Source organism: Prinia subflava, chromosome 24 (assembly GCF_021018805.1).
Source record: "Prinia subflava isolate CZ2003 ecotype Zambia chromosome 24, Cam_Psub_1.2, whole genome shotgun sequence".
NCBI classification, from domain to species: Eukaryota; Metazoa; Chordata; class Aves; order Passeriformes; family Cisticolidae; genus Prinia; species Prinia subflava.
In genome coordinates, this window is record NC_086270.1 from 2333268 (window position 1) to 2352630 (window position 19363).

At 48.7% G+C, this 19363-nt stretch overlaps 1 protein-coding gene across 1 annotated transcript in view; it reads right to left on the reverse strand.

The window, feature by feature from the left end:
- CSMD2 (CUB and Sushi multiple domains 2) overlaps positions 1-19363 on the reverse strand; it is a 290617-nt gene that overhangs the window by 66486 nt on the left and 204768 nt on the right. Inside the window, 7 exon segments of the mRNA XM_063419131.1 lie at positions 231-369; positions 2914-3105; positions 4719-4921; positions 9737-9863; positions 12120-12311; positions 14553-14709; positions 18572-18741. Of these exon segments, the coding sequence (XP_063275201.1) occupies positions 231-369; positions 2914-3105; positions 4719-4921; positions 9737-9863; positions 12120-12311; positions 14553-14709; positions 18572-18741 (1180 nt within the window).

The following is a 19363-nucleotide window of genomic DNA, read 5'->3' on the forward strand; positions in this document are numbered from 1 at the left end:
ACACTTTCTAACTTTAACTGTTGGAGAGCCTTTTGTCTGTCACAGTTGATATTAGATATTATTGATTATAGATTGATATTAGATATTATTGAATATAGATTGATATTAGATATTATTGATTATAGATTGATATTAGCTCGATATTCATATTTTAATAAATCACCTTCCCAGAGGGAAGGGCATTCCCTGCCCGCTGCCCTCCCCGTGTCCCCAGGCCCTGGGGTACTCACACGTTGAACACCAGGGCAATGACAAAGTCGGGGGACACTGTCAGCTTCCAGTCACACTCCTTGCCGGGGGGATACGGCTCCGGGTACTGCGGGGACAGGATCACCCCGGCCGGGCCCGTCAGGACCCCGCCGCACGGAGCTGCGGGAAAACCGGCCAAGAGTGAGGCCCCAAAGCACAGAAACACCAAAAGCAGCAAATGGGAGGCAGGAATGGGAAAAAAGGAGATGTGGATGGACAGGGGGCTGATATTTTCCCCTCTTTGTGGCCAAACAATCCGGGCTGGGAGGACCCCAGAGGGTTTGGGCCATTTGAAGTTTTCATCCCTCCCAATCCCAGGCAGCCCTGGCTGGGTCCAGCTCCTGCTTCAAATCCTTTGGAGACTCCGGGTGGGATTTTCAAAGGAATCCGAGGGTGTTGAACACTTGTCTCCCTCAGGCTTTTCAGAAACGAGTCCTTAGATTTCAGTTTCTGCAGAGTTTCCCCCTGACAGCACAGAATCCCGGGATATTTTAGCGGGAAGTGACCGTGTGTGACACGAGGTTGTGGTGGCAGTGCCAGGTGAGGGCTCTGTCATTCCCCAGGGGACACACACCACAAACAGAGCTCTGGATGCTGCCACAACCTTCCTAAAACCCTCGAGTGAGGAGAGAGAGGGAGATCTTCCCCTTTCCTGTGCATTTATGGAATTCCCTGTCACGGCCTGTTCATTTGTAACGAGGTGAAAACACGTCTGGGCCTAAATGGCTTGGTCGTGTTTACTCCACTTCCCAGCACATTAAATGCCGAGCTGATTGAAAAATCAATTATTGCTTTTTTAAGGCTCCAAGTGCCTGCTCGTGTTTCCCGCTGTGGCAAAACATGACTGATGTTTTTCCTGTCAGTTTTTTTTCTGCAGGTTCCTTGCGAGGCTCACAGATCAACCCTCACACGTTTGGGATGTAGAGTGGGAAATGAGCTGGGATGGGGCAAAAATGATGGGATAAATCTTGGAAGGATTTTCCATGAAGGAAAATGAGCACGTGGGATTGCCCTGTGGGCTTTGATAAAGAAAAAAAATCATTTAAAAAATCAGGAAAATCCCAGTGGAGCTGGTCTAGAAATATCCCAATAGAGATTAGAGACCCTTCTGCAAAGCTTTGAAGCAACTTCTTCAACCAAGTCCAGACTCAGGCACAGGGACCTTTCATCCCTCTGGGACACACCAGGAAATCACAGCACAGACATGGAAAATTTGGCTGAAAGTCCCCAAAAAATGCCTTGGAAGAACCCACCAGCATCTCTTCCGTGCCCACTCACCCTCATTTTAACCCCAAGGGTGCTTTCCCCTCCCAGACTGGAATGTCAGGGGAAAACTCTGCAGAAACTGAAATCCAAGGACTCATTTCTGAAAAGCCTGAGGGAGACAAGTGTTCAACACCCTCGGATTCCTTTGAAAATCCCACCCGGAGTCTCCAAAGGATTTGAAGCAGGAGCTGGACCCAGCCAGGGCTGCCTGGGATTGGGAGGGATGAAAACTTCAAATGGCCCAAACCCTCCTGGGGTCCTCCCAGCCTGGATTGTTTGGCAGCAGTGCCACAAAGAGGGGAAAATGCATTTGAAATGCTAAATACCCCAAATCAACCCTAAATTTAACGCTGAGTTTTCCCAGTTTAGCTCCAACTGGGCTGCCTCTCCCCCAGTTACTGACATTTCATTGATTATTCCTCCAAAATCCTTTGTCACTTCTTATTAGAACTGGCTGGAAAAGAAACTTGAAACACAATTTGAAGCATTAGAAAATGAGCATTTTTTATCACAGCTCTGGACACCTGAAGGATTCTTTAAAAAATATTTCTTAACTTTTAAAGATGTGTGGGGTGATATTTTACAACAAGGTTCAGGACAGGGATCTGTGTCCAAGGATTTAGAACATGGATCTGTGTCCATGGATTCAGGACATGGATCTGCGCCCAGATCATGGATCTGTGTCCATGTGCCCAGATCATGGATCTGTGTCCATGGATTCAAGACATGGATCTGTGTTCGTGTGCCCAGATCATGGATCTGTGTCCATGGATTCAAATCATGGATCTGTCCATGCACTCAGGACATGGATCTGTGTCCATGTGCCCAGGACATGAATCTGTGTCCGTGGATTCAGGACATGGATTCAGGACATGGATCTGTGTCCATGTGCTCAGATCCATGGATCTGTCCATGCATTCAGATCATGGATGTGTATCCGTGTGCCCAGATCATGGATCTGTGTCCACGCACTCAGATCATGGATCTGTGTCCGTGTGTCCAGATCATGGATCTGTGTCCGTGTGCCCAGGACATGGGTCTGTGTCTGTGGATTCAGGACATGGATCTGTGTCCATGCACTCAGATCATGGATCTGTGTCCGTGTGCCCAGGACATGGGTCTGTGTCTGTGGATTCAGGACATGGATCTGTGTCCATGCACTCAGATCATGGATCTGTGTCCGTGTGCCCAGACCATGGATCTGTGTCCGTGTGCCCAGACCATGGATCTGTGTCCGTGTGCCCAGATCATGGATCTGTGTCCATGCACTCAGATCATGGATGTGTGTCCGTGTGCCCAGATCATGGATCTGTCCATGCACTCAGGACATGGATCTGTGTCCATGTGCCCAGATCATGGATGTTTCCGTGTGCTCAGGCCGTGGCCCCGTGCCCGTACCTGTGCAGGTGGGCGGGTCTGGCTGCCAGAAGAACCTGTTCTCCACCTGCACGCAGGTGATCTGGGCCTCCCCTTGCAGGGCGTAGCCGGGGTTGCACTGGAAGGTGATGGAGTCCCCGGCCTCTTTGCTGTCCCCGCTCCGGCTCCCGTTCTGGGGGATCCCTGGGTCGTTGCAGGAGGTGGCCGTGGAAACTGCAGGGAATTAAAAGCACATCTTGAATATCCACGTTTATTTAACAGCAGGACTGCAGCACCGGCTGTCCTGAGGCTCTGTCCCTCCCCAGACATCCAGGCCATGCCTTGTTCCCCTCCCTCCTCCCTCAGCATCCCATCAAGTTCCCCCACACACAAAAAGTGCCTTTCCCTTTGCCCTGAGCATCTGCCACTCCAGCTGGGAAAGGCTCTGGGGACCAGCAAGTTCAAGAATAGTGCCCAGGGAGCAGCTTTGATGTACAATTGTGCACATGGCTCTTTACTCCATCAGCCCAGACACCCACTGATCCTCCATGGCGTTTTCGGAGAGTTCTGTGCCAGGCACATGCTGCAGAATCAACTCAGCCACCAGCACTTCACACTTTCCCCAGAGTGGCAGGGAAATTTAGCCTCAAGATCCGTGAAGCATCAAGCCTGACCTTTCAGAAATGTGTTTGTTTCCCTTCCAGACTTGTTGCTGCCTCTCTTTGAGGTCTGAGATGTCCCCTGAGCCGGGGACAGGCGAAGCTTCGCTGCCGCCTGAGCTCAAGGTCTGCCAACACCACAAGGATTTACCAGCAGGGAAAATCCTGGACTAATGGGAGTTTTGTGAGCTTATCCTCCTCATTAAAAGCTCCCAAGATCCCAAAGTGGACAGGTCTGAGCTCAGGTCTGGCTGCTTAGTCACACCTGCTGAACAAAGGCTTTGAGCAGGAGCAGTCAATAAAGCCCAGCTCCAGATCAGGAGCTTATTTCCTGCTAAGTTGATGAGAGTCTGTTACACCCAGGCAGTTTAGAGAAAGCTGCTCTTGAAAGGGCCAGAGGAAATCCCTGTCTTTCTGTGCACTGGAGATAAGGAAGTTAACAGTCCAGGCTGGTCCTTCCTGGCAGGATGAGACACAAATCTGGCAAAAAAACCCTCGATGGCACCGCTGTGCTGGGTGACACAAAGCTCTGCCTCTGTCTGGGTCATCCCAAAGGTCTGAAATCCTGCAGAAATTCTCCCCAGAATGCTGGCTTGTTCCCCATGCCAAGCAAGGCACCCTGGACAGGTTTCATTGGGTTTTCCCTCTGGGTTTGGTCGGATTTTTACTCTGGGTTTGGTTCTACTGGGTTTGGTCAGGTTTTACCCTCTGGGTTTGGTCAGGTTTTTCCACTAGGTTTGCTTGGGGTTTCCCTCTGGGTTTGGTCAAGTTTTCCCTCTGTGTTTGGCCATGGTTTCCCTCTGGGTTTGATTGGGGTTTCCCTCTAGGTTTGGTCAGGTTTTCCCTCTGGGTTTGGTCAGGTTCTCTCTTTGGGTTTCATTGGGGTTTCCCTCTGGGTTTGGTCGGGGTTTCCCTCTGGGTTTGGTCAGGTTTTCCCCCTGGGTTTGGTCAGGTTTTCCCCCTGGGTTTGGTCAGGTTTTCCCCCTGGGTTTGGTCAGGTTTTCTCTCTGGGTTTGGTCAGGTTCTCTCTTTGGGTTTCATTGGGGTTTCCCTCTGGGTTTGCTTGGGATTTCCCTCTGGGTTTGGTCAGGTTTTCCCTCTGCGTTTGGCCATGGTTTCCCTCTGGGTTTGGTCAGGCTTTCCCTCTGGGTTTGTTTTGGGTTTTTGGGGAACCCCCGCCCATCCCACCTGAGAACTGGATGGCAAAGCCCTGCTTGCTGGTGAAGAAGTCGGTGTTGAACTGCAGGATGACGGAGTTGAAGGTGCTGTGGATGTCCCCGGGCAGCCCCGAGCCGCTCGTCTCCTTCAGCAGGATCCCGTTCTCCACCGGCCCGTCCCAGATCCGCAGCACATCGTGGAACTCCTCCGTGTGGAACACCAAGAAATGGAGCCTGCGGGGCAAAAAACACCCGGAATTCAGGCCTGGGATGTGGTTTGTGCCAGGTTCAGAGCAGGAAGGGAAGGGAGGGAAAACAGGAGTTAAGAAGGTGATGAGGAGCTGACACTGAGGGGGTTATTCTGATGCTCTGAAGGTGGATTTCATTCCCTTCCTCTGGATTTCAGAGAGGGCTCAAGGCTTTCAACCAAGGGAATTCCAAGGGAATTCCTCAGGAAAAGCTGCAGGTGAGGAATTCCCTCATGGTGAGGAAATTCCCTCATGGTGAGGAAATTCCCGTTGGAGTCTGGGCTAGCAATGGACCCAAGGAGATGGCAGGAGGTCCCTCCGTGCCCAGGTGAGGGCTGGTGGCACCCCAGGACAGGACAGACGTGGTCCCAACACATCCCTTGGTGGGATCCCACCCTGCTCCTCGCCAGGCCCAGCTCTGCCATGGCAGGATGGATCCAGGCTTTTCCAGGAGCTTTGGGATCATCCCAGGTCAGAGGAACCATCAAAGAACAAGATCCTGCCCTGGATCACCAGGGTCACCAGCTGCAGTTCTGAGCCATGGGATGTCCTGATCCACAGGGATCATCAAATCCAACTGCAGGCCCTGCAGACATCCCCAAATCCCACCCTGTCCTTGAGGATGGAATGTGACAAAACCCTCCTGGAATGTGACCATTCCCTGGGGATGGAGCAGGAGCTGACCCCTTCCACTCCTGCCCTCAAATCCCACCTGGAGAGGACTTTCCCTGTCCCTGTTTGTCACTGCCCCGTTTTCCCTCTGGCACAACAAAATCAGGCCAAGCATGGGCAACTCAACCCCAGTGTGAAACGAGGGCAGAAACCTAAAAACAGAAAAAAAATTCTGCAAAAAAGAAACCCTTCAGGTGCTGTGCTGAAATCCCTGCCAGCCCACGGAGGCAAACAGGGAAGATTTCACTTGGCTACTTTCCCATTTATCTGGGGCAAACATAAATAAATCAGGGAGAGTCATAAAAAAAAAAAAGGGGGAGAAAAAAAAAAAGCCCCACTTCAAAATCCTCAGCGATAAAATGATGCCCAGAGAAGCTGGGAGAAACTGAAAGAGCTGAATCATAAATCTCCTGAGCAGAGACCTTGAGCAAAGAGAAATAAAGCCAGGCTTGAGGAAAATCAGGATGGATGGTGCAGAGCTGTTCTCCACGGCTGCCTCGGCGTGATTACGTTTGTTCCCAGCCTTCACTGGGCCCAGTGAGCCAGAAATGCTGGAAAAAACTCATCCCTGGAGACCTTGGGATCAGGGAGAGGCTGCCAGGGGTTGAGCTGGGGTGGGGGGGACACCCTGGAACTGCCACCAGCAGCTCCAGGGCTGCCTGAACCACCCCCAGTTACTGGAGAAACAACAACTTCAGGGGGAGACAAAAGAACTCTGCCAGGGGGAGAAATCCTGGATCCAGGGGATCCACGGGACAGTGCCTGGGATCTGCTGGAATCAGATCTGGAGTTGTCTGGAGCAAATCCATCTATTCCACAGGCACATCTCAGCTTTTCCCTCAGGCTGGAGAACCAGGGAAGAGCCCCTGCTCCAGCAAAGGAGGGGAAAGGAGTTTTATTCCTGAGGGGAAAGGGGTTTTATTCCTGAGGGGAAAGGGGTTTTATTCCTGAGGGGAAAGGAGTTTTATTCCTGAGGGGAAAGGAGTTTTATTCCTGAGGGGAAAGGAGTTTTATTCCTGAGGGGAAAGGAGTTTTGTGCCTGAGGGGAAAGGGGTTTTGTGCCTGAGGGGAAAGGAGTTTTATTCCTGAGGGGAAAGGAGTTTTATTCCTGAGGGGAAAGGGGTTTTATTCCTGAGGGGAAAGGGGTTTTGTGCCTGAGGGGAAAGGGGTTTTATTCCTGAGGGGAAAGGAGTTTTATTCCTGAGGGGAAAGGAGTTTTATTCCTGAGGGGAAACGGGTTTTATTCCTGAGGGGAAACGGGTTTTATTCCTGAGGGGAAACGGGTTTTGTGCCTGAGGGGAAAGGGGTTTTGTGCCTGAGGGGAAAGGGGTTTTATTCCTGAGGGGAAAGGGGTTTTGTGCCTGAGGGGAAAGGAGTTTTATTCCTGAGGGGAAAGGGGTTTTGTGCCTGAGGGGAAAGGAGTTTTATTCCTGAGGGGAAAGGGGTTTTATTCCTGAGGGGAAAGGAGTTTTATTCCTGAGGGGAAAGGGGTTTTATTCCTGAGGGGAAAGGAGTTTTATTCCTGAGGGGAAAGGGGTTTTGTGCCTGAGGGGAAAGGAGTTTTATTCCTGCACTCTTGACAGTCCAAATTTCCCAATTACAGGCATGGAAATGCAGAAAAAAAAAGAAAAAAAAAAGAAGAAAGCAAATTAGAAGTTGGGGAGACAATATTTATATAAATATAAATGTGAGAGAGGGGAAGTTCTGCCAGTTCAACAAGGAGAGCCCAGCTCTGCCCTGAGAGTGAGAACAACCCTAGAGGAGCTCTTCACAAAGCTCCCCACAGCCCCAAGGACCATCCTGAGGGGTTTCATGGTGACATTCCCCATCCAAGCTTGGCTCTGCTGGGCAAGGCTGGCCCCCCCTGGCACAGAGGTGCCACCAAAGCCACCCCAGCAGCATTTGGGGGCTGCCCACTGCCTCCCTCTGCCCCAGAGAGGCTTCCCCAGCTTGAAAGCTGTCCCTGGGAATTGGAATATCCCAAAATGCTGGGAGTGGTCACATTCCCAAGGCTGCCAGAGCTCCAGGAGCGTTTGGGGTGCTCGGGGTGGGGTTTGGGGGTGTCTGGGCAGGGCCAGGAGCTGCACTGGGTGATCCCTGTGGGTCCCTTCCAGCTCTGGGTGTTTCCTCACTCCTCTTTTTAGATGAAACTCTGGAAATTGGAACCTCTCAACACCCATGAGAGTGGGATGAATTAACAACATCAGAGGAATTTTACAATGCTGGGATCAGGGATGGACCCACCTCTGCCACGTCTCTGTGTCTACTGCTCCCAGCTGGGCAATTTCCATCCCTTTTCCAGCACACCCTGCTCCTTTTCCTCCTCCTTCCTCCTCTCCCAGCCAAACCACGGCTTTCCATGTCCCGAATTAATCCCCTCTGCAAGCGCAGCCCTTTCCCTTTCACGGCTCTGAAGTGCAGACTCATTTTTCTCCCTGTCTCGCCCCCCTGCCCTTCCCCTCGTGCTGTGCAGATACAGCTTCATTCCAAAAGCTCTGGTGATTAATTTTCATGTAAGTTATAAATGAGAGCTTTATACAATTGTACCATGCGTGAAGAGGATTATTTTTCCAATGGATTACCATAAAAATGAAGTTGCTGGGAATGTGCTCTCTCAACTCCCCTGAGATCATCTGTGGAGCTGGGAAAGGAAGGGGCAGGGAAAGGCAGCTCTGATCTCGGGGAGAGGCAGGGTCACCACGTGTGGGTGGCTCTGACACCTCCTGGAACCTTTTCCTTTCACTCCTGGCCCTTTCCAAGCCTTTGGTTGATCCCAAATCTCTGCTCACATGGGTGCTTTTAGGGATTACAGGAGCAAAGTTGCTGAAGCAGGCGCTGGATGGGGAGAAAAAGGGGCCTCTCTACCCAGTCCTACAAAAACCTTTTCCAGGAGAATAAAAATAGAGGAGATTTCAAGTGGAAGTTGCCTGTGCAGGGATTTTGGCTGTGCTTTTTCTCCTCTGTTCACACCCAAACCCATCCATTACCGAGCCATTCCGAAGGGCAGCGCTAATGGAGGGAATTTCTGCATTAAATAAAAATGAAAACACCGGCCCAAACCTGTCTCCAGCAGAAATCCACGGGCTAAAAGCAGCACGGAGCTCGCCCGGAGGGACAGGCTGTGCTGCAGTGATGGGTGCTGAGGCAGCAGCGAGGAGAAAATGGGATGGAGAGGGGAGGAATTCAAGATGGAACAGCCACAGGCTTGGGATGAGCCAGGAATGCCTGACAAGCACTGGGAACTCCAATGGGAGAGGACTATTATTATTATTATTATTATTATTATTATTATTATTATTATTATTATTATTTCATTATTATTATAGATGTCAGAACAGTATATTTATATTTATATTTATATTTATATTTATATTTATATTTATATTTATATTTATATTTATATTTATATTTATATTTATATTTCAGGACTTTTCAGGTGCATTTCTCCCCCTCAAATCCCACACTCAGTCAAAGCTTGGATTGCCCAAATATTCTATTTTTCTGGGGGCTTTGGGCAGCCTGGAATCTGTGGGAACAGCCCTGAAGGATCAGGGATGGGAAGTGCCCGGATCCTGGGCCATTCCCTGTGATTTCCTATATCACCCTCACTCCAGGATTGTGTCACTTGGGCGTTCAGCACTTTTGGGAAGCTCCTCATTAATCTGGTGGGAGAACAAAGGTTGGATTCTGGATGCATCCCATTAAGGAGTGGGGTGGAAAAGCTCTGGGATGAGCATGGGAACACCACAGGACATGGCCCGGTGTCACCACCCAGGGCTGTGACACACAGGGGACACACAGGGGACACACAGGGGACACACAGGGCTAAAACCAGAGGAGCACCAATGCCACTGAGGGCTCTGAGCAGCCTGGGCTGCTGAGAAATGTCCCAAAAAATCCTTAATCCCAGCCCACAAATCCTTAATCCCAGCCCACAAATCCTTAATCCCAGCCCACAAATCCTTAATCCCAGCCCAACCCATTCCCTGATTCTGGGACCAAAGCAGTGACTTCTCCCCACCCGTCCCTCTCAGAGCGACACGAGCTTCTCCCTCCTTGCTTTATTTCATTTTTGACCTGGAAAAATCAGTGGGGAAGCAGCCAAACCACAGCCCCTGGCCCAGCTCACCCAATGGTGCAGCCGGGCTCTGCCTCGATGCTCCAGATGCAGTTGAGGTTGTGGTCGTAGGGAGTTGGATATCCTGGAGAAAGGATCCGTCCCGAGGTCTCTCCTCTGATTGTCCCTCCACACTCGGCTGGAACAAAAATATTGACGGGGTTAGGGAGAGGATTTGTGGCTTTTTGTGGTTCCTGCCTGGCAACAGTCTCACCCTGCCACTGAGATTATTCCTGGCTTTTCGCAGGGATTCTAAAAGCTCACGAAGATGAAGAGAATCGTTGAATTCAGCTGAGTTTTCAGAATTATCCTGCATTTGAACACCTGGCAAAGCTCCCTGAATCCCCAGGGGGGAAAGGCAGAGCCTGCCAGGATCCTGCTCCACACGTGGGGGTGAAGGAGCTCTGCTCCTCTGCTTGGATTCATCAGAAAATGAAGGATAAGAAGCCAAAGAACTTGTAAATGTTGATGTAAATGAACTGCAAAGAACGTGAGGATTTGGATTAATTTCCATAACGTATCCATTCAACTTCGGTAATTTTCATTTCTTTTGAATTTTCTTTCATTTATTTTTAATTTCCACATGCTCAGACACGGCCTCATATCCAACACACATAAAGCAAACAGGGTGAAGGTCAAGAAAGTGCACAAATGACAGAAATTTATCTTTTCACATCAATAAATGAGGCTAAAAATCCAGCCCAGGAACGGTCCTGCCTCCTGGGAGGGAGAACACGGAGTGCCAGGGGCTGAGCACACCCCTGGGTGTGCAGAGCTCCCAGGGGACTCGGTGTCCAACAATGTCCCCAAGTCCTGGGCACAGCAGGACAGGAATCTGCAATCAGCCCCACTGGTTTAACACACAAAACCCCAAACCAGAACCTTCCAAGCAGGAGGAGCTGCGGGTGAAAGGGAACTCAGGAAGAGGGAATTGAAATGTCTGGGGATGGGATCAGATGTCAGGCAGCTCTCGAATAAACCTGGCTCTGAGCTGTCACATGCCAGGACACACTGATGTCACTATCAGGAGGTGCCACTCACTTGAACACGTCCAGAGGGAAAGGACAAGGGCTGGAAAAGCACAGGGAAGCAAAAAATCCTTGTCAAATGTGTGTTTAGGGCAGAATATTTCATGTTAGAGCACGAGGAAGCAAAAAACCCTTTTCAAATGTCTGTTTAGGGCAGAATATTTCATGTTAGAGAAATAGGAAGCAAAAAACCCTTGTCAAATGTGTGTTTAGGGCAGAATATTTCATGTTAAACCACAGGGAAGCAAAAAATCCCTGTCAAATGTGTGTTTAGGGCAGAGTATTCCATGTCAAAGCTGCTTCGAGTGCTCTCCATCTCACACAGGATCCTCACCACGTTAATTAGTGCAGATGGGTAATTAACAGCAGAGTTAATGTCAATGGATGAGCAAAGCAGGGACCAAGGGTGTTCAGGGATGCAAGGAGATCTCTCCCTGGAACTGCTGGAGGAGGAGGAGGAGAAGGAGGAGAAGGAGAAGATGCTGGAGGAAGAGAAGAAGATGCTGGAGGAGGAGGAGGAGGTGCTGGAGGAAGAGGAGGAGGAGGAGGAGGAGGTGCTGGAGGAAGAGGAGGAGGAGGTGCTGGAGGAGGAGAAGATGCTGGAGGAAGAGGAGAAGATGCTGGAGGAGGAGGAGGAGGGGGAGAAGGAGGAGAAGAAGGAGGAGAAGGAGGAGGAGGAGAAGGAGAAGATGGTGGAGGAAGAGAAGAAGATGCTGGAGGAGAAGGAGGAGGAGGAAGAGCAGGTGCTGGAGGAGGAGGAGATGCTGGAGGAAGAGGAGATGCTGGAGGAAGAGGAGAAGATGCTGGAGGAGGAGGAGGAGGTGCTGGAGGAGGAGCAGGAGGTGCCGGAGGAGGAGCAGGAGGAGCAGGAGGAGCAGGAGGAGCAGGAGGAGCAGGAGGAGCAGGAGGAGCAGGAGGAGCAGGAGGTGCTGGAGGAGCAGGAGGAGCAGGAGGAGCAGAAGGAGCAGGAGGAGCAGGAGGAGCAGGAGGAGCAGGAGGAGGAGCAGGAGGAGCAGAAGGAGCAGGAGGAGCAGGAGGAGCAGGAGGTGCTGGAGGTGCTGGAGGTGCTGGAGGAGCAGGAGGAGCAGGAGGAGGAGCAGGAGGTGCTGGAGGAGGAGCAGGAGGTGCTGGAGGAGGAGCAGGAGATGCTGGAGGAGGTGCTGGAGGAGGAGCAGGAGGTGCTGGAGGAGGAGCAGGAGATGCTGGAGGAGGAGCAGGAGGAGGAGCAGGAGGTGCTGGAGGAGGAGCAGGAGATGCTGGAGGAGGAGGTGCTGGAGGAGGAGGAGCAGGAGGTGCTGGAGGAGGAGCAGGAGGAGCAGGAGGTGCTGGAGGAGGAAGAGCAGGAGGTGCTGGAGGAGGTGTCTCACCCACACAGGTCGGCAGGGGCTGGTCCCAGGCTCTCCTCTCCCCGGTGAGGCACACCAGGACCCTGGCGCCCCTCAGGCTGTACCCGGGGTCGCAGCTGAAGGACACGGAGCTGCCAGCGAAGTGTCCCTCGTCGTGCACCTTGTACCCAAACTGGGGCACGCCGGGGTCCTCGCACTTGATCAGCTCAAAGCCTGCAGCAGGGAGGAAGGGCAGGGGTTGGGGTTTCACAGCCAGGAGGGGTTTGAGCACAGCCCTGGTGGGGTTTTCTTACTTGTTGGGAACCAAAAGGGGGCGTGTTGGAAATTAGTGGGGGTTTAATTAATGTTGGAGCTGTGATCTGAAGTTCTGGATGGCTACAGCCTCGACAGGAAAGGTTTGATCAGGAACAGGGACAGGGACAGGTTTGATCAGGAACAGGGACAGGGACAGGTTTGATCAGGAACAGGGACAGGGACAGGTTTGATCAGATCCCAGAACAGGGACAGGTTTGATCAGATCCCAGGGACAGGGACAGGTTTGATCAGGAACAGGGACAGGGACAGGTTTGATCAGGAACAGGAACAGGCACAGGTTTGATCAGATCCCAGGGACAGGCACAGGTTTGATCAGGAACAGGAACAGGGACAGGTTTGATCAGGAACAGGGACAGGCACAGGTTTGATCAGGAACAGGGACAGGGACAGGTTTGATCAGGAACAGGGACAGGGACAGGTTTGATCAGGAACAGGAACAGGCACAGGTTTGATCAGATCCAGGGACAGGGACAGGTTTGATCAGGAACAGGAACAGGGACAGGGACAGGTTTGATCAGATCCCAGGGACAGGGACAGGTTTGATCAGGAACAGGGACAGGGACAGGTTTGATCAGATCCCAGGGACAGGGACAGGTTTGATCAGATCCCAGGAACAGGGACAGGTTTGATCAGATCCCAGGAACAGGGACAGGTTTGATCAGGAACAGGGACAGGGACAGGTTTGATCAGATCCCAGAACAGGCCCTTGAGCTGGGCCAGGGGAGGCTCAGGGTAGAATCAGCAGGAATTTCCCTATGGAAAGGGAGCCCAGGGATTGGGAATGCCCAGGGAGTGCCCATCCCTGGAGTGCCCAAGGAATGCCTGGATGTGGCACTCAGGGACCAGGTGGGGATTTGGCACAGCTCAGACTTGGAGGGCTTTTCCACCCTCCATAATCCTGGAATTCTGATCCTTTCCCAGCTCCGCTTTGGGTACGAGATCGCCACAGAAAGGACCCCTCATTCATACCCCACACAAAAAACACACAAAAAACACACAAAAAACACACCAAACACACCAAACACACCAAAAACACACCAAACACACCAAACACACCAAAAACACACCAAACACACCAAACACACCAAACACACCAAACACACACCAAACACACCAAACACACCAAAAACACACCAAACACACCAAAAACACACCAAACACACCAAACACACACCAAACACACCAAACACACAAAACACACCAAACACACCAAAAACACACCAAAAACACACCAAACACACCAAAAACACACCAAACACACCAAACACACCAAACACACCAAACACACCAAACACACCAAACACACAAAACACACAAAACACACCAAACACACCAAACACACCAAAAACACACCAAACACACCAAACACACCAAACACACCAAACACACCAAACACACACAAAACACACAAAACACACCAAACACACCAAACACACAAAAAACCACACCAAACACACCAAACACACAAAATACACAAAACACACCAAACACACCAAACACACCAAACACACAAAAACCACACCAAACACACAAAACACACCAAACACACAAAACACACCAAACACACCAAACACACCAAACACACCAAACACACAAAACACACCAAACACACCAAAAACACACCAAACACACCAAACACACCAAACACACCAAAAACACCAAACACACCAAACACACCAAACACACCAAACACACAAAACACACCAAACACACACAAAACACACCAAACACACAAAAAACACACAAAACACACCAAACACACCAAACACACAAAAAACCACACAAAACACACAAAACACACAAAATACACAAAACACACCAAACACACCAAACACACCAAACACACAAAAACCACACCAAACACACAAAACACACCAAACACACAAAACACACCAAACACACCAAACACACCAAACACACAAAAAACACCAAACACACCAAACACACACAAAACACACCAAACACACCAAACACACCAAACACACCAAACACACAAAAACACACCAAACACACCAAACACACCAAACACACCAAACACACCAAACACACCAAACACACCAAACACACCAAACACCCAAAACACACAAAACACAGCCTGGCCCGCGGGATTCCCAGCACACACACGGGACTGGGACTCACTGGAGAACTGCAGCTCGAAGCCTTTGCTGGTGTTGGCGGTGTCGGTGATGAACTCCAGCCACAGGGAGCTGGAGGTGCTGTTGATGCTGGTGCCCAGCAGCTCCGAGCGGCTGAAGGTGCCCAGCAGCCGGGCAGAGCTGTTGGTGCCATCGTACACCTGGAGGGGAATAAGAAATCCAGCCTGGAAAAGCCACTCCTGTTACCCTGGTTTTTCTGAGATTTTTTTAAAGCCTTCTACTTGCTTATAAGATAGAATCAGTTCTTTAACTACTGTTGCAATATTAAGGGTCAGTTTTTCACTTTCTCACACTTTGGAACATAAACAACCTTTCTTGTTTTTGTTCACTGTCCTTTGCTTACATATTTCCAGCCTGAAAACAATGTTGGTTGACAGCTGGTCTGGCCAGTGGGGTGAAGGGGTGGCAACCCCAGAATCCAATCTGCTCCCAGACCCACAAAATTATAAAAGGAAAAGAAATAAACAGGCTGGGCCCTTTTTTGGTGGGGAGCAGCTTTTCACTGAAGACCTCTGCCTCCTCCGTGTTGTTGATTTTTGCTTTCCGGGCAACAACCAAGGGTTGATTTTTGCCGAGAGCAGGGCAGGGGGAGCCCAGCACTGCCCAAATCTCCCTCTACAAACACAACCCAGGCTCAAATCTTGAACTTGACCAAGTCCTGTCTGTGCCACAGCCACCAAGTGTTGCCCTGGTTTTTCTGAGATGTTTTTAAAGCCTTCTACTTGCTTATAAGATGGAGTCAGTTCTTTAGTTACTGTACAATATTAAGGGTCAGTTTTTCACTTTCTCACACTTTGGAACATAAACAACCTTTCTTGTTTTTGTTCACTGTCCTTTGCTTACATATTTCCAGCCTGAAAACAATGTTGGTTGACAGCTGGTCTGGCCAGTGGGGTGAAGGGGTGGCAACCCCAGAATCCAATCTGCTCCCAGACCCACAAAATTATAAAAGGAAAAGAAATAAACAGGCTGGGCCCTTTTTGGTGGGGAGCAGCTTTTCACTGAAGACTTCTGCCTCCGTGTCGTTGATTTTTGCGTTCTGGGCAACACCCTGCTGTGCCAGTCCAGGGATCAAACTGCCCAGAGAGGCTGTGGCTGCTCCTGAAGTGACCAAAGCCAGCTTGGACAGGGCTTGGAGCAACCTGGGACAGTGGAAGGTGTCCCTGCCCAGTGGCACTGGATGATCCCTCCCCTCCCAAAGCACTCCAGGATTTCTCTGCAGTTTCACTGAGCTCTAGAACAGAGAAATGCTGAGAAATTTATTAGAATAATTAGGAAATTATTCTGAATGAGTATGAGGAGAGAAAATGTGCTGAGGTCCCTTCAGACACCTCACAGCCCCCTCAATCCATTCCCACCTTGTCCCTGCTCTGCTCACAGCAACCCTGGGCTGTCCTTTGGCTTTTCTTGGTGCAGGAGCCAGCAGCTCCTGAAAAATGCCCTGATTTGGGGCCACCTGCACTCACATCAAGGAATTTGGGATTTGCTGGGATTTGTTCCTGGCACTGAGCTGATCCCAGGTATTGGAGGGAAAAAGGGAAGGAAACAACCAACTCCACTCTGGCTTCAAAAGCAACTCTGACCCCTCAGGATTTGTCCCACAAGTGATCCAGGAGTGATCCCTGGATCCATGAGGCAAACGTGGATTAATCCTTTAGGCAATGCAGGCTGAGGGATCTCAGCTAAAAGTCTGATTTGATGGATCTGCACAGTGCTGCCCCGCTGAGGAGCAGGATTTACACCCCGGAGCATCTGCACCACCCTGACTCTGCTCACAGGGCTGCATCTCCTCTACTCTCTTTCCCAAGGAGCAGCTACTGAAAAAACCCAATTTCTTCTCCCCAGACTGACTCAGAAATGAGCCTTGAACACGCTGTGATTTAAAAAACACCACAAATGGGTTTTTTCCATGGTTTTTTTTTCTTCCTTCCTTTCTAGAGGACCAAGAGCAGCTCCTCACTAGTGGAGATCGATAGGAACTCTCCTCAGATGAGCAGCTGATGACAAACCTGCTGAGAGAACATCATTCCTCTGACAAGGAGCACATTCCTGGCATTAACAGGAAATCTTTCTCCCTTTCCAATCATTTGTGAGCCGGGAACGTGGATTACACCTCTCCTGGAGTGTGACACTTCAATGAGGACAGAGGCATTCCTGGGAAGGCGCCTCAGCACATCCTTGTAATATTAATTCCTCTTCCAAAACCATTCCTTTGGTTAATAAAAAAAACTCAGCCTGGATTTGTCTCCTCCTCCACAGAGTCCTGGAGCTTGGATGATGTGAGAGGAGTCTGGAGTTGTGCATTTCAATCAGCCCCTTTTTGGGATAAACCAGCCTTGATTCCTCAAAACACTAAAATAAAGCTCAAACCCTCCCACTCCTGATGGACGAGGAGTTTTTCCCCTGCAATTCCACAGCTGAGAGATGAAGCTGAGCTGGTCTGGGGGAAATTTGGTCTTTCAGAAAGCAGGACACAAACCACCAAAATCATTCAGCCTTCTGTAGGTGAGGCTGAGGAGGAACCCTGAACTCGAAAAAAATTTACTTGTCAAATGAAAAAGGTTTCTATTGTGTTAATTCAAACTTTGCAAGTCATTGCAGGCAATTGGAATTCTGTATCAAGGCTAGAGGAGCTTGCATAAACAATTCTCTTATAAGAGAGATCAGAATAAACCTCATTTAGAGAACTTATGTATTTATGATTGGAGAGAAGCCTGTTTGTTAATCGTTAACTGATGAAGTGAACCCTGTGTCGGGTCATGTTTTGAAATAAAATATGGAAAATAGGTGAAAAAATGGAAAAAATGGAAAAAATGGAAAAAATGGAAAAAATGGAAAATATGAAAAATATGGAAAATATGGAAAATATGGAAAATATGGAAAATATGGGAAAAATGGAAAAGATGGAAAATATGGAAAGATGGAAAATATGGAAAATATGAAAAATATGGAAAATATGGAAAATATGGGAAATATGGAAAAAATTGAAAAAATGGAAATATGGTGAAAATATGGAAAATATGAAAAATATGGAAAATATGAAAAATATGGAAAAAATGGAAAAAATGGAAAATGTGGAAAATGTGGAAAAAATGGAAAATATGGAATAAATGGAAAAATGGAAAAAATGGAAAAATGGAAAAAATGGAAAATATGGAAAAAATGGAAAAATGGAAAAAAGGAAAATATGGAAAACAGGTGAAAATATGGAAAATAGGAAAATATGGAAAATAGGTGAAAATATGGAAAATATGGAAAAAATTGAAAAAATAGAAAAAATGGAAAAAATGGAAAAAATGGAAAAATAGAAAAAATGGAAAAAAATGGAAAAATGTGAAAAAATGGAAAATATGAAAAATATGGAAAAAATGGAAAATATGGAAAAATGGAAAATATGTGAAAATATGGAAAATATGGAAAATATGGAAAATATTGAAAATATGGGAAAAATGGAAAATATGGAAAATATGGAAAATATGGAAAATATGAAAAAAATGGAAAATATGGGAAAAATGGAAAATATGGAAAATATGAAAAATATGGAAAATAGGTGAAAATATGGAAAATATGAAAAATACGAAAATATGGAAAATATGGAAAATATGGAAAATATGGAAAATATGGAAAATAGGTGAAAATATGGAAAATATGAAAAATATGGAAAAATATGGAAAATATGGAAAAATGAAAAAATGGAAAATATGGAAAATATGGGAAAATATGGGAAAAATGGGAAAAATGGAAAAAATGGAAAAAATGGAAAATATGGAAAAAATGGAAAATATGGAAAAATGGAAAAAATGGAAAAAATGGGAAAAACGGAAAATATGGAAAATATGGAAAATATGGAAAATATGAAAAAACAGTGAAGCAGACTTAGCAACCCTAGCATAAACCCAGGCACTGGTGTGACACAGCTTTTTCCAGAGGTCACTCCCACCTAACCCAATTAATATTTCGAGCATCCAGAGCTCGCAGCTCCACCGGCCCAGCCGGAATTACCTTGAGCACATCCCCTGCCTCCAGCTCGAAGGTCCTGGCTTTCAGCTGGATGCCCTTCCCCGGCTGGCTCTGGATGGAGTAGATGCACTCGTGGTTGTTGTTGTAGTTCAGGGGGTAGTTGGGGGACAGCAGCACGCCCTGGGTCCCCGTCACGGATGAGCCACACTCAGCTGGAACACCGAGACACAGACGGGAATTTCAGTGACCCCACAACGCTCTGGGCACTCCTCACATGCAGGTGACTCCTCTGAAGGGCCACAGCAGCTCAGCCCTTCCTGCAGCACGGAGGAAAGAGGCTTCTCCCTGCTGAGATTCACTATTGATGCTTTAAGATTTAATTCCGTGTATTTCAGGTTCTGTGGTGCCCAGGGGTGCAGCTCTGAGCTCACACTCAGGCTCACTCAGCTCTGCACACAGCAGGGATAATAAAATAAAATAAAAATAAATCAAAAGAACAAAACAAATCCTTTTCCTGATGAAGACCAAGGACAATATTATAAGTTTTCAGGCCCAAAAGCACAAACAAGGGGGGCTGGAGGGAGGAACAAGAAGGATGGGACCTCCCAGGCTGCAGCTGGAATGGGACAATTAAACCCCAATGTGCAAATGGAACAAAACTTAGAAAAGTGTGAGACCTCATGACCAGGCCCATTTTGTGCCCATTTTGTGCCCATTTTGGGTCCATTTTTTGCCCATTTTGTGCCCATTTTGTGCCCATTTTGTGCCCACTTTGTGTCCATTTTGGGTCCATTTTGTCCCCATTTTGTGCCCATTTTGTGCCCATTTTGGGTC